General features: G+C 37.4%; 1 protein-coding gene across 14 annotated transcripts in view; it reads left to right on the top strand.

Moving 5' to 3' along the window:
* ZNF704 (zinc finger protein 704) overlaps window positions 1-16,095 on the top strand; it is a 229,345-nt gene that overhangs the window by 43,291 nt on the left and 169,959 nt on the right. For all 14 annotated transcript variants that reach the window (XR_008619496.1, XR_008619495.1, XR_008619497.1 and 11 more), the window contains exon 2: window positions 3,437-3,678. Coding sequence is in view for 2 of the 14 variants with exons in the window: in XM_024127086.3 (XP_023982854.1) it covers window positions 3,437-3,678 (242 nt within the window). In the remaining 12 variants the exon portion in view is untranslated. The remainder of the gene's footprint in view (window positions 1-3,436; window positions 3,679-16,095) is intronic.

Raw genomic sequence — 16,095 nt, forward strand, 5'->3', positions numbered from 1 at the left:
ACCCGGTTCCCCTGCATCGGCAGGCGGACGCGCAACCACTGCGCCACCAGGGAAACCCCCAGTTCAGGAATTGTTGATAAATGTATAGCATTGTACAAATCACTACAGTTTAGTTCCAGAACATTTCCATCATGGCAAAAAGTTCTCCAGTGCCTGTTTGCAATCAGTTCCTGCTCTCAACCCCAGCCCCCGGCAATCACCGATCTGCTTTCTGTCTTTATGGATTTGCCTTTTCTGGAAATCTCATATAAATGGGCTCATATCTTCCTTTAGCTGCTTTCTTCTCCTAATCTAATAGGGGTTCAAATTTAATTGGGGTTTATATCTTCCTCTTGCTGCTTTCCTCGGCTGATCTGCTGGAGGTGCCATGGCTGCATGCTGGCCCTGCCCCCTTTTACTGCTCCTCCAAACCCTCACTCATCCCTTCGTTTCCATCCTGCCTCAGCATTCAAATGTGCTCTGTTACCTCCCATCTTAGAGCATTCTCCTTTGTCCAGCATCCAACCCAGCCACCACCCTATTTCTCTGGGCCATTTCTGAGCCCATGTCTCAAGATTTGACTTCATATACTTGCTCCATTCTCTTCTCTCCTGTGTACTCTCCTTTTAAAAAATATTTTTAAAGATAATATCTGCTCTGAATAAAGGAACATTAAAAAGAAACTGTAGGGACTTCCCTGGTGGTGCAGTGGTTAAGAATCCGCCTGCCAATGCAGGGGACACGGGTTCGATTCCCTGGTCCGGGAAGATCCCACATGCCGTGGAGCAACTACGCCCGTGCGCCACAGCTACTGGGCCTGTGCTCTAGGGCCCGAGTGCCATAACTACTAACCCCGCGTGCCGCAACTGCTGAGGCCCACTAGGCCCTCTAGGCCCTCTAGGTGCCTAGAGCCCGTGCTCCTCAACAAGAGAAGCCACCGCAGTGAGAAGCCTGCGCACCGCAACGAAGAGTATCCCCCGCTAACCGCAACTAGAGAAAGCCCGTGCACAGCAACGAAAACCCAACACAGCCAAAAATAACTAAATAAAATAAATTTTAAAAAAAAAGAACATGTAATATACATATACATTTAAAGCATAGTGATATAATGAACATCTACACCTGTCACCCACTCCTTCCACCAGCCTTACAAACAGTGGAACCTATGACTCAAAGTATCTAAAGTCTCTTGCTCACCTCTACACTTTTTTCTCTTCTTTGATCATTTCTAACTCATTTTAATTCCACTTTTAAAAAGGAGTCTGGGCTAAGTAGTCTTTGAAATTCATTACATTGCTAAAATTTCTTGATTATTATTGAGAGATTAATTTTATGTTTAGAATGTATTTTGGAAGATTTATAGCTTACATTGTTGAATATTACCATAATTTATTTTATTATGAAGTCTCAGCTAAGAGCATGACATACAATTATAATATTTCTATAGAAAGTTTATTCTTCTTTGTATTAATTTGCTTTAGATGCTGGCTTTTTTCCCTAAATTTTTGGAGCTAAAAGCTAAACTTTCTGTAATGTTCTCCCTCAACTCTCCTCTCTTTGGATTGAATTCATTTAACCAGTCCAGTTGACCCCAAGGGAGGTATGGATGTCAGTTATTGCTACAACTTAATACTAATGACTACTTAAATATTTAATTGCTGTAACACTTGACACTTAGGGAGAAACTATTTATAATCATCAAAACCAGGCCTTTGTTTTCATCTTTCATGCCTGGCGTTTGGCATATTCCTGTTGTAACATCGCTGGGAATGAGCTGCTCTAGAGGTGGAAAAAATGCCTGCCTCTATCTTCCACCTCCAGGCAGAAGAAGTTGCAATGAAAGTGATTAGTGATGGATATCTTAAAAATTTATAATTACATTAGTCAGTTTTCCAAACTACGTTTTTATTGAAAATTTATTACATTTTAGAAGTGTGAAATATTTTCTTATTCCTTTCTATTGAGTATCGATGTCATTAAAACAGTTAGCTCTTAAAAGCACTCATTTTTCTTGGACTCTTACTTTGCTTCATTAACTAATGCATTCTGAGAAACATGGTAACTTTTTAATGAGTTGCAAGTAGACCCAGGTGGCTGACCATTGTCCTGTGGAGCTGGGGCTTGGTCTGGCAGGAACACCATGGAAGATATTCTCTTTTTCCTGACAAGTGCAGGCCAAGGAGAGCAGGGAGCTCAGTTTAGGGCTCTGTGTTCATGTGAAAGATACGTTCCAGCCAAGGCAATCCTGAGGCACAAGTCATCCCTGGGCTCGGGAAGAATACATAATGTGAGCAGGTCCTGTGACTCCCAACACACATATACTTCAGAGTTTTCCTTTAGTCTGAGAATTTCTAGTCATTAATACCATACTTTGCCAGTCTCTGCTGTTACTGGGCCCACATATTCTCATTTTATTCTGAAGATGCTGTATGTTTATGGCTTTAGCTCCTATTATTCTAAATCTATTTGATCACATGCTTTGTGCTTTTCCTCCTAACTAAAATTAAAAAGAAACAAATAAGCATATCCTCTATTTAAGTGGGCGAGTGAAGATTTACTGACTATGTACACTGACTTCATGAAAGGGAGAGACTGTCTCTGGACCTGTGAAATGTCTTACCGATGCGCATATTTTGAAACGTGCTCTGCTGATTAGTGAGGCTCTGGGTTGCCAGATAGTCTGGTTCTTCTTTGTATGCTTAGGACTTTAACAAGTTCACTCCAGACCTCATTTACAGTGCCAGTCACATTACAAAATCCTTTTTCTTTTTTAACTTTAGTCTCCTTTTCAGTCATCACAGTCCTAAAATCTGAAATAACCAGTTTTAATTCCTTGAGGTTTAAATTCATATTTGTCTTAAACTTTATTCACCATTGCATTTAGTAAAAAAATCATAAGAAAAATTAATATGACTTTTTAATTGTCACACTAATGAAGGATTTCATTAGGATCTTAACTGCTATAAATAAAGGATAAAAAACAATTCTTCAATAGATAAAGAGTGTGGTTAAGATCAGTATTCATAGTCAAAGATATCAGGCTTGATTTTATATGTATAGCTGTCTTTATTAAACATAATCAGCATGAAATATTTAAGAATTTATTCACTTAATTGAGTTTTCTCAGTTGTAGAAGAGAAAACAATAATGTGTAAAATTTTTAGATTTTTTTAAGTCTCATGCTTTCCAGCCTTCAAAGTTTTTGCACACCTGAAAGGCTTTTCTTGTGCTTGTGATGCTTCTTGTTTGCATTATGACAGGTGGTGCATCAATTGTGCGTTACTTTGTAATGTCAGTCATTTTATTTCTGTGTGACTTTTTTTCCCATTTAAACTATAAAATCTTCAAGATGAACAGGGACAGCAGAGTCTGTGGTCTCTCCGTCATGGCCATCTGCACATAGTCATGCAAAGCTGATATTTTGGGTGACTAAGAATTTTTGCATTTCATTTCACAGGTGGGGAGCATTAAGCGGGAAATGGCCTTCACATTTCAACCAGAGGACTTAAAACGTGACTCTAGTAAAAAACTGTCTCATCAACACTTGTTCCCCTTGGCCATGGAGGAGGATGTGAAAACAGCAGACACCAAAAAAGTCAACCGAGCCCTTGACCATGAAAAAGAAAACACTCGCTCCATCTGTCTCCTTGAACAAAAACGAAAAGTTGTTTCTTCCAATATTGATGTTCCTCCAGCAAGGTAAGGGACCTAGACCTTATATGTGTCTGCTCCAGGAAGTCAGCAGAGAGCATGTGTAGTCTCCGCCGTATCTCTCTAAAGTATAGACTTAGGAAGGTTTTTCTGCCAAGAACATTTTTCTGTTGCTTGTGTGAAATAGAGCAGGTGGCCATGCTCTTCAGAACTGACTCTGAGGCTGTAGTAGTTGGAACTACTGTGGCTCTAGAAAAGAATGTTTTATTAGATTTTGGCAAATGAACAACAAAGAGCAAAAGAATAAATATAAAAAATAAAAGAAACATGAAATGTATGACTGAGCATAGCCACTTAAAAGCAAGGATACTCATATCTTTTGGTCAGGTGTTGGAGAGCTACGGCTGTAGGGCAGATTCAGCCCCTGGCCTGTTTTTGTTTGGCCTGCCAGATAAGAATAGTTTTACATTTTTAAAGGGGGAAAAAAGTGTAGAATATGTGATATAGATCATAGATGGCCTGCAAAACCTAAAATATTTATATGTGACTCATTACAGAAAAAATTGGGTGATCCCAGGTTTATATCATGGTAATCCTTTTAAGACAGATCTAGCTTAGAACTGGGCCAAGAGGGTTTATCTGAAATATTAAAAAAGGCTTTTATTACATTGTAATTCTATTTAAACCACATCCAGCACCATTGAACCAAAGGACAATATTATGGCAGAATGACAGTGGAATAGTAGTAGAATATACATGCTAGACCTTTTACTTATTTTCTTGCCTGTCATTTATCTCACCTAGAAAGTAAGTTCCATGTTGGCTGTGATTTTAGTCCATCTTGTTCAATGCTGTATCCCTAGTATTAGAACCATGTTGAATTATATGTGAAGGGCTCAATAAATATTTGTTGAATGAAGAAAAGAAAGGAAATGCTGTAGCATGAAAGCTTGCTTATTTTTAATATGTGAAATATATTTTGTTACCAAAAACCATCTATAATGAAACTTTATAAGCAATTGTTTGAGAAGTTCTGCATTTGTTTGAGTGGTTTCTGATAGCTAACTAGGAAAATAGTATCTTTGGAAAAGGAGTAAATGTTCCTTTTCTACAGATTCACTTTTTGTAATTAGAATTTCATTTCTTTTTATATGAAATCAAAAGTATCTTCTCCAGAAAAATACATATTTTTCTATTCTTCTACCAAATTTGTCAAACTTTATAAAATTATAGGCCTCTTTATTTTCCTTAACTTTTAGTTGAAAGTTTTCACATATTCATTACCTCTGTTTAACTACTTGGAATTATTTGCTTTTCTCATTTTTTCATATAAAGTACATGCTGAATTCTTTAGGATTAGTTCCTTTAACTGGGGATTCATTATGAAATGTCTTATCATGCCCTGAACCTGGTAGGCACCTCAATTCATATCTGTTATTTGGTTGACTCATAGGTAAAATGACATGTAGTTTGAAATGTGAAGAGCTATGGTTTTATTTTTTTCCTAAGCCTGTAGGGCAAGAATTAGACTTCCCAGTATTACATAGTTTAGGGCCAACTTGCAATTCTGTAGAACTTACTCTACATAAAATTTTCATTAGACCATTTTATATGTTGAAAGACCTGGAATTCATAATTTTAAATTGTCATCGATTGTTTTAGGTATATCTTTATTCTTTAATTTTTACCCACTTGCAGTAGTTTCTGGGGAAAATAATGAAGAGAGGAGGAAGAAAAATGTTTTCTGCCTTTTCTGGCTCTGTTGTGTGGAATATTCTTTCTTCCCTCTCAAATTCACTGAGTGCACTTAAAAGTCAAGCCAGTCTTATTATGGAGTTCTTTTTTTTTTTTTTTTTTTTCTTTTTTTTGTGGTATGCGGGCCTCCCTCTGTTGTGGCCTCTCCCGTTGCGGAGCACAGGCTCCGGACGCGCAGGCTCAGCGGCCATGGCTCACGGGCCCAGCCGCTCCGCGGCATGTGGGATCCTCCCAGACCGGGGCGCGAACCCGGTTCCCCTGCATCGGCAGGCGGACATTATGGAGTTCTTTAAAGAATATTGGGAAATTAATTGGAAACCCAATTAATGTGCAGCAAAAATTCCCCAAGGACAAGGTATAGTTTAGATGTGTTAATCTATTATGGGAAAGACTAGTTAAAGCTTCATTGTTGGAGATCTCCACTAATACACTTATTTTCATTGCTGTAGTAAGAGTTTAATTATCAGAAATATGCCAACAGTTGGTGAAATAAATTACTCTTTTTTAAAGTGATGATGAAGGAATCAGAAATTGTGGAGTTCATCTAACTCTCCACTCTTTCTGTTCTATTTTCTTTTACTGTTATCAAGTTATTTTGTAAATGTAAACTTTCCACTGTCATCTAAATAGATCAATATTTTGTTTTAAAGAAACTCCTTTACCTGACATGTAGGAAGATACAGGATTTTTCTTTTTGTTTTTTTTAGAGGAAATAGTTATATCTGTTGGCAGTACGTAAATGATGAGGCTTGAGTAAGTCTACAGGTATACGGGAATATTGGTATGAGTAAACCTATATATCTATATCTTACATAGTATATCATATATAACACATGTGTATTATATATACCCCATATATATATTCTATATTGCTATATCTAGCCACATGGTTATTGCAACTTACTCTTCTAAATCCAGACATTATGTATTGGCCAGCTCTTAGAAGGGCAGGATAATGATTTTAGGTGAATAGAGTATGACTGGTGCAGAGCTCCTCATTGGTTTAAAACTCAGTTCTCTATAATCTTTCTTACTTTATATTTTGCTTATTGCCACTGTAGCTAACAGAATTTTTGTTGAACTTCACTTTCTGTGGTTTGTAAGATGAAATATGAAGTTTTGTTCTATGGTTTGTGTAATGAAAACAGTGGGTATATTTTGTATGTTTTTTCATATCCCTAGAAAGTTCTGAGAACCACACCCCTCTTTTATCGCTGTACCTCACTGCAATTAAGCATCACTGATTTCATCTCCATTCAATAGACATTTATTGAGTACCTGCTATGAACTCAGTACTCAGTAAAAAAGTGAATGAGGCAGGGTGCGAACCCTCCAGGACCTTACTATCAGAGAGACAGACACCTAAGTGGTTAATATCAAATAACAGTTCCTAACTTGCTCCCTTCTCATTAGAACTGGGTGAATTTGTATGTAATGGAGAATCTCTTAATATTAGGAAAGTTGTTAGTGTGACACAACTATTTAAAAGCCTAATTTCCTTTTATTAGTATCTTTTTCAAGATGGGGATAAATGGAACAGAGGAGGAACTCTGTATCTGAGATGTGCATTACAAAATCCCTGTGTCTTTACCCATTTTCTGAGGACCCACTTAAGAGCTGCTAGTTTCAGGAAAATGTAAATTTAAGTAAGTTATTAATCCAGATGTGTCAGGCTGGGTCATCCGAGAAGCAAATGCCAAGACAGGATTGAACGTCCAAGTGTTTTATTAGGATAAACACCTGGGGTGGGTGGAGGCAGGGAAGGCAGGAGGTGCAGGTCAGACTAAGGTGCAGCTCTGAGCCCAGTGAGGGAGGGGGGTGAGGGAAGGCTGGACGGAAGTGTCTGAGACTGCCTCTCAAGACCACCAGGACTCCTGCATTATATTAATTACATGAGTTATATTAATTCGAGAGAGTCCACTTACCCATGGGATGTTGCTTGATTGATTTCAGGAAGAAACAGTGTTTTTTTTTTTTTCTTTTTTTGTTTCCGGTGAGGGGCAGGTGGGGGGTGGTGCAGAGGGGTGAATGCATTATAAGGTGAGGTCCTCAAAATATCCCTTGAATTATTCCAGGTTCTTCAGGGGAGAAAACTAAATAGGAAGAGCACAAGAGTATGTAAGAGAGCATGTGAATGAGCAGTGTTCATCTTTGGACCTAAAGATCTATCATTGACAGATAAAAAATTCTTCCCAACTTTAGGGATTATGGAGGAGGAATAATTTGGTGGGGCATGAGGTGACCTGTACGAAGCGCGTCAGTGCTAACAGTGGGGACAGCAGTCTTTAAATGACTGATCCCTCTCTCTGAAAATTTCATCACTTATTCATTTAGTAATGTCTGGTTATAAAAGATAACAGCTCCCTCCGAAAGAGACTGTGAATTGAAAATGAGGAGTTACTAATTATAAACATGTTATCTTAAGTATTTTTTAATCTTCAGGGAAAATACTAGCTTTAGTGATGATCTCTATGGTGAGTTAGGAAAATGAGCTTTAAGAGGATAAGGACAGGAATACAAAGAGACGGGGGGGTGTGAAGAGTTGAGCCAGAATGAAAATCCAATACTGTAGTTTGGCCCAAGAAGTGAATAGGAGGCCAAGGTCAGTAAAGACAAAGGCCAGTCAGAGATTTCCTGTGGGCAGAGCTCAGTGCTCCATTAGCCAAGACGGTATTTTAGCCTGATTGGAAAAAGATGATGAGCCTGGGCCCAGATAATCAATGGAACATGCCCAATTTAATGGTGGAAATTTGGGGAAAAGAAAGAAAGATTTGAAATCCAGAGTAGGGAATTTACAGATTTTTCCAGGGATGTAGGGCATAGAACTAGTCGGAAGGAATTGTTCAGTTCTTCGGATGTGTGCCAAGCTATTGCAGTAGCACGAGACTTCTGTGAATTGGCCTGATTGAATACCGTTGGTAACACCAAATTCTTTCAAAGTCCAAGTAATGCTCATTTCAGTGTTTGACCTGTCCTGATGGGTAAACTAGGCATGTTGGTAAAGCCTGTAAGTACCAGAAAATATAACATAAAGGACTCAGGAGAGCCACTTTTGGAGGAGAAATTTTCTACTCATTTTAACTCTGCCTGGTTATAGGTAAGGATTGAGGTTTCTTTTTATTTTCCCATATGGATTTCCAATTGTTAACAATTGTTGGACAGATTATCCTTACCCCATTGCATTACCTTGACATCTTTTTCAAAATCAACTGACCATATATGTGGGTGTCGAGCTCTGGACTCTCCTCTCTTCTGTATCTGTGTGTCTATCCTTATGCCAGTACTATAGTCTCTTTTTTTTTAACATCTTTATTGGAGTATAATTGCTTTACAATGTTGTGTTAGTTTCTGCCGTACAACAAAGTGAATCAGCTATAGGCATACATAAAGCCCCATATCCCCTCCCTCTTGTGTCTCCCTCCCACCCTCCTTATCCCACCCTTCTAGGTGGTCACAGAGCACCGAGCTGATCTCCCTGTGCTCTGCAGCTGCTTCCCACTAGCTATCTATTTTACATTTGGTAGTGTATATATGTCCATGCCACTCTCTCACTTCATCGCCTACCCTTCCCCCTCCCCATGCCCTCAAGCCCATTCTCTATGTCTGTGTCTTTATTCCTGTCCTGCCCCTAGGTTCATCAGAACCATTTTTTTTTTTAGATTCCGTATATACCTGTGTTAGCATATGCTCTTTGTTTTTCTCTTTCTGACTTACTTCACTCTGTATGACAGACTCTAGGTCGCTCTTGATTGCTGTAGTAAGTCTTGATAGTAGGTAGTATGAGTATGCCAACCTTGTTCTGCTTTTTTAAACATATCTTTCTAGGTTTGCTGGATTTCCATATAGATTTTAGAATATTCTACCATTTTCTACCCTTCAAAAAAGCCTATTGGAATTTTAATTGTTATTACATTTGAATCTATAGGTCAGTTTAGGGTGAATTGATATCATAAAAACATCAAATCTTCCAATTTATAGACAGAATATGTCTTTACATTCACCTAGTTCTTTTATTCTTCTCAGTAGCCTTGGTAGTTTTCAGTGCTTAGATCTTGCACTTATTTTGTTAATTTAATTTGTAAGTACTTTATGGTTTTAGATACTGTTCTAAATAATATTATTTAATTTTTTTGGTAATCCTCTTTTTTCTTCCAGTTTTATTGAGATATAATTGACATACAGCACTGTATAAGTTAAGATGTGCAGCATAATGATTTGACTTACATCATGAAATGATTAGAAATCTAGTGATTATCACAATAAGTGTAGAGAACATCCATCATCTCATATCGATACACTAAATAAATATAAAATTACTTTCCCTTGGGATGAGAACTCTTAGGGTTTGCTTTCTTAACTTTCATATATAACATACAGCAGTGTTAATTATATTTATCATTGTTGTACATTACATCCCTAGTACTTATTTATCTTATACCTGGAAGTTTGTACCTTTTGACTGCCTTCATCTAATTCTCCCTCCCCAACTACCTGCCTCTGGGTAACCACAAATCTGATCTCTTTTTCTATGAGTGAGTTTGTGTTTGAAGTATAATTGACCTACAGCACAATGTTAGTTCTTATTACATGACAGAGTAATTGAATATTTCTGTACATTTCAAAATGATCACTGTGATAAGTCTGGTTATTATCCGTCACCATACTAAGACATTACATAGTTTTTGACTGTATTCCCTACACTGCATATTGAATATCTGTGACTCATTTATTTTGTAACTGGAAGTTTGTACCTCTTATTCTCCCTTACCTATTTCTTTCCTCTTCCCCCCGGCCCTGCTCTGGCAATCACCTGTTTTTTTCTCTGTATCTATAGTTATTTCTGTTTTGTTATGTTTGTTCATTTGTTTTGTTTTCTAGATTTTACATATAAGTGAAATCGTACAGTATTTTACTTTCTCTGTGACTTATTTCACTTAGCATGTTACCCTCTAGGCCCATCCATGTTGTCACAAATGGCAAGATTCCATTCTTATTTATGGCTGTGTAATATTCCAGTGTGTGTGTGTGTGTGTGTGTGTGTGTGTGTGTGTTTATGTGTGTGTGTGTGTGTGTGTGTGTGATATCTTATTTATCCATCTATCTATGGATGGTCACTTATGTTGCTTCCATATCCTGGCTAGTGTAAACAATGCTGTAATGCACATGGGGTGCATATATCTTTTTGAATTAGTGTTTGTTTTCTCATCGGAAAAATACCCAGGAGTGGAATTACTGGATCTTATGGCAGTTCTATTTTTAATTTTTTGAGGAATTTCCATACTGTTCTCCATAGTAGCTATAACAGTTTACATTCCCACCAACACTGCACAAGGGTTTCCTTTTCCAAATAACACTTGTTATTTCTTGCCTTTTTGATAATAGCCGTTCTGACAGGTATGAAGTAATATCTCATTGTGGTTTTGACCTATTGGAATTTTAATTGTTATTACATTTGAATCTATAGGTCAGTTTAGGGTGAATTGATATCATAAAAACATCAAATCTTCCAATTTATAGACAGAATATGTCTTTACATTCACCTAGTTCTTTTATTCTTCTCAGTAGCCTTGGTAGTTTTCAGTGCTTAGATCTTGCACTTATTTTGTTAATTTAATTTGTAAGTACTTTATGGTTTTAGATACTGTTCTAAATAATATTATTTAATTTTTTTGGTAATCCTCTTTTTTCTTCCAGTTTTATTGAGATATAATTGACATACAGCACTGTATAAGTTAAGATGTGCAGCATAATGATTTGACTTACATCATGAAATGATTAGAAATCTAGTGATTATCACAATAAGTGTAGAGAACATCCATCATCTCATATCGATACACTAAATAAATATAAAATTACTTTCCCTTGGGATGAGAACTCTTAGGGTTTGCTTTCTTAACTTTCATATATAACATACAGCAGTGTTAATTATATTTATCATTGTTGTACATTACATCCCTAGTACTTATTTATCTTATACCTGGAAGTTTGTACCTTTTGACTGCCTTCATCTAATTCTCCCTCCCCAACTACCTGCCTCTGGGTAACCACAAATCTGATCTCTTTTTCTATGAGTGAGTTTGTGTTTGAAGTATAATTGACCTACAGCACAATGTTAGTTCTTATTACATGACAGAGTAATTGAATATTTCTGTACATTTCAAAATGATCACTGTGATAAGTCTGGTTATTATCCGTCACCATACTAAGACATTACATAGTTTTTGACTGTATTCCCTACACTGCATATTGAATATCTGTGACTCATTTATTTTGTAACTGGAAGTTTGTACCTCTTATTCTCCCTTACCTATTTCTTTCCTCTTCCCCCCGGCCCTGCTCTGGCAATCACCTGTTTTTTTCTCTGTATCTATAGTTATTTCTGTTTTGTTATGTTTGTTCATTTGTTTTGTTTTCTAGATTTTACATATAAGTGAAATCGTACAGTATTTTACTTTCTCTGTGACTTATTTCACTTAGCATGTTACCCTCTAGGCCCATCCATGTTGTCACAAATGGCAAGATTCCATTCTTATTTATGGCTGTGTAATATTCCAGTGTGTGTGTGTGTGTGTGTGTGTGTGTGTGTGTTATCTTATTTATCCATCTATCTATGGATGGTCACTTATGTTGCTTCCATATCCTGGCTAGTGTAAACAATGCTGTAATGCACATGGGGTGCATATATCTTTTTGAATTAGTGTTTGTTTTCTCATCGGAAAAATACCCAGGAGTGGAATTACTGGATCTTATGGCAGTTCTATTTTTAATTTTTTGAGGAATTTCCATACTGTTCTCCATAGTAGCTATAACAGTTTACATTCCCACCAACACTGCACAAGGGTTTCCTTTTCCAAATAACACTTGTTATTTCTTGCCTTTTTGATAATAGCCGTTCTGACAGGTATGAAGTAATATCTCATTGTGGTTTTGATTTGCATTTTCCTGATGATCACTGATGTTGAGCATCTTTTCATATGTATGGTGGCCATCCATATGTCTTCTTTGGAAAAATGTGTAATCAGTTCTTCTGTCCAGTTTTTAATAGGGTTGTTTGGTAATTTTTGATATTGAGTTCAATGAGTTCTTTATTTTGGATATTAACCCCTTGTTGGATATATCATTAGCAAATATTTTATTGGCATATAATTGTTCATAGTAATCTTTTATGATCTTTTGTACTTCTGTGGTGTCAGTTGTAACTTCTCCTTTTTCATTTCTGATTTTATTAACTTGGGCCCTGTCTCCTTTTTTCTTGACGAGTCTGAGTAAAGGTTTATTAATTTTGTTTATCTGTTCAAAGAACCAGCTCTTAGTTTTATTGATCTTTTTCTTTTTCTTTTTTTTTTTGTCTCTATTTCATTTATTTCTGCTCTGATCTTTATCATTTCTTTCCTTCTACTAACTTTGGGTTTTGTTTGTTTTTCTTTTTCTAATTCCTTTAAGTGTAAGGTTAGGTTGTTTCTTTGAGATTTTCTTGTTCCTGAGGTGGGCTTGTATCACTATAAACTTCCCTCTTAGAACTGTTTTTTCTGCTTCCCATAGATTTGGGATCATTATGTTTTCATTTTCATTTGCCTCCAGGTATTTTTAAATTTTCTTTGATTTCTTTAGTGATCCATTGGTTGTTTAGTCGCATATTGTTTAGCCTTCATGTGTTTGTGTTCTTGCAATTTTTTTCTTGTAGTTGATTTCTAGTCTCATGGCATTGTGGTCAGAAAAGATTCTTGATATGATTTTTATTTTCTTAAGTTTACTCGGTGTGGCCAGGGCCCAGAGGGTCTTGGGGCTGATGCCTTGTCCACTGGTGGGTGAGGCTGGTCCCAGGGCTAGTGCCAGCCCATTAGTGGGTGGAACCAGGTTGTGGGGTCTCTGGCCACAGGGCCCTGTGAGTCCAGGGGTTGGTATCAGCCTGCCGGTGGGCAGGGCCAGCTGTGGAGACAGCTGGCTGTGGGACCCTGGGGGATTCTAGGCCTAGTTTCAGGTCTTGGGCCCTCTGGTGGACAGGGCTGGGTCCCGGGGCAGCTGTGGGTTCAGGGGGTCTTAAAGAAGCCCTCCTGCTTGTGGGTGGGGCTCTGTCCCTGCCCAGCTAGCTACTTGGCCTGAGGTGTCCCAGTGCTGGTGCCTGCAGGCTGGTGGGTGAGGCAAGGTCCTGGTGCTAACAAGTTCGAGGGAGGATTCCAAAGTGACACTTACTTGCCAGCCCCAATGTCCTTTTGGTAGAATGAGCTCTCGAAATGGCTGCTACCAGTGTCTGTGTCCCCAGGCTGAGCTCTAGATGCCTCCTGCCTCTCAGGGAGTCTCTCCAAGATCAGCAGATGGGTCTGATTCAGGCTCCTTTCAAACTTCTGCTCTGGGTCCCAGAACGTGTGAGATTTTGTGCACGCCCTTTAAGAGTGGAGTCTCTATTTCTCCAGCCCTCTGGCTCTCCTGAAAGTAAGCCCTGATGGCCTTCAAAGCCAAACGTTCTGGGAGCTCGTCTTGCTAGTACTGGAAACCCAGGCTGGGGAGCCCGGTGTGAGACCTGGACCCCTTCCGCCCTGGGGAGAACCTCTGCAGTTGTAATTATCCTACCATGTGTGGGTTGCCTACCTGGAGTTATGGCCTCTTGACTGTACCATATCTTTGCCCTGCTTACCCGTCTCATTGTGGTTCCTTCTTTATATCTTCAGTTGTAGCAGATCTTCTCCGCTTTCCTTCTGGTCATTCGCATCAATAGTTGCTCTGTAAATAGTTGTAGTTTCGGTGTGCCCGTGGCAGGCGTTGCACTCAGGGTCTTCCTGCTCTGCCATCTTGGCCACTCCCCCACCAAATGATATTAATTTAAATGTCCACTTCAAGTTATTCATTGCTGATACAGAGGAATACAATTCATATTTTGACCAAGTGTACTGAAAACTTACTAAACTCAGGCATTAGGTTTTTTAGCTTTTTTGGTAGATTTGTTCTTAGGAGGTTCTACATAAATGATCATGCTGCCTGCAAATAAAGACAACTCAGTTCTCTCCCGTATGTATACCTTTCATTTATGGTTTGTCTTTTTGCACTGGCTTGCACCTCCAATGTAATACTGAATATAAGTGGCAAAAATGGGTATCCTTATCTTGTTCTTCAAGGGGAAAGCATTCAGTATATTTCGCTGTTAAGAATGATGATAGCTGCAGGATTGTTTTCGTTTTTTATGAGAGAATGGAAGTACTTTTCCGTGTCTAATTAGCTGATGAGAGTTTTTATCATCAATAAATGTTGAATATTGTAAAAAAAAATCGCATCTATCTACAATTATTTTAATTATTTTAATGTGTCAAGTTACATTAATTAATCTTCGACCATTGAGTCAGCTTTTGATTCCTGAGCTAAAACCCCCTTATATATCAAAGGATCAGTTTTTGCTAAAATTCTATTAAGGATTCATTCATTTCCATCCACTGACCTATCATTTTATTTACTTGGATATTGTTGTGTGGTTTGGATATCAGTTTAATGATGGCCTCATAAAATGCGTTAGGAAGTGTTCCCTCCTCCTTGTTTTCTGAATTTGTTTTAGGACTGGTATTACTTCTTCCTTAAAGGGTAGGTCTACTGGTGAAGCCATCTGGACCTGGAGTTTTCTTCATGGGAGTGTTTTTCATTACAGATTCAATTTTTAAAATTGATATACAGTTGACCCTTGCACAGCACAGGTTTGAACTGTGCGGGTCCACTTATACGCAGATCTTTTCAGTAGTAAATACTGTAATACTACATGGTCCACAGTTGGTTAAATCTGTAGCTGTGGAGGAACCGTGAAAACAGAAGGCCGACTATATTATACGCAGATTAACCCCCTCGTTGTTCAAGGGTCAACTGTAGTGCTATTCAGCTTTCATGTTTCGTTTTGAATCAGTTTTGGTAATTTGTGTCTTTCAAGGAATTTATCCATTACATATAAATTGTCAAATTTGTTAGCATGTTGTTGTTCATAATATTGCCTTTTTAAAATATACGGAGAATCTACAGTAATGTTCCCTCTCCCATTTCTGATATTGGTCAGTGTGTCATCTTTTTTTTTTTTTAACCAGTCTAACTAGCAGTTTATCAATTTTATGGCTGTTCTCAAGGAGCCAGCTTTCACATATATTGATTTTCTCTATTGTTTGTCCATTTTCTATTTCATTGATTTCTTCTTTTATTATTTCCTTCCTTCTGCTTATTTTGAGTTTAAATTCCTCCTCTTTTTCTAGTTTCTCAAGGTAGAATTTTAGACTGTTACTTGTAGACTTTTCTTCTCTTATGTTATAAGCATCTAATGCTATAACTCCTTCTAAGCACTTCTTTATATACACCTCCCAATTTTTGTTAGGTTGATTCTTTTTAATCTTAGATTATTATAATTAGATTTTACTTTAAAAAGTAAAACATTTTTCATCTTATTATTTATAATTGAGAAAATAATCCAGAGAATGGAAATATAGAGTATATTCTTGAAATAGGATATTTTACTCACTATATTCATTATAATTACTGATATGTTTAGAATTTTTCGCCATCTTAATTTTTTTCTTTTTTAAACCATGCTTTACTATGTTTTCTCTTTCCTACCTTTTGTTTGATTGCTCTAGCTTGATTAGAAAGTTATATATTGTTTCTTTTTTCTTTTTTTTTTTTTTAGGATTTGTTCCTCAATACCTTATTTTATTTTATTTTTTTTTATTTATTTTTTTTTTTGTGGTA

The sequence above is a fragment of the Physeter macrocephalus genome, chromosome 15 (genome assembly GCF_002837175.3).
Source record: "Physeter macrocephalus isolate SW-GA chromosome 15, ASM283717v5, whole genome shotgun sequence".
NCBI classification, from domain to species: domain Eukaryota; kingdom Metazoa; phylum Chordata; class Mammalia; order Artiodactyla; family Physeteridae; genus Physeter; species Physeter macrocephalus.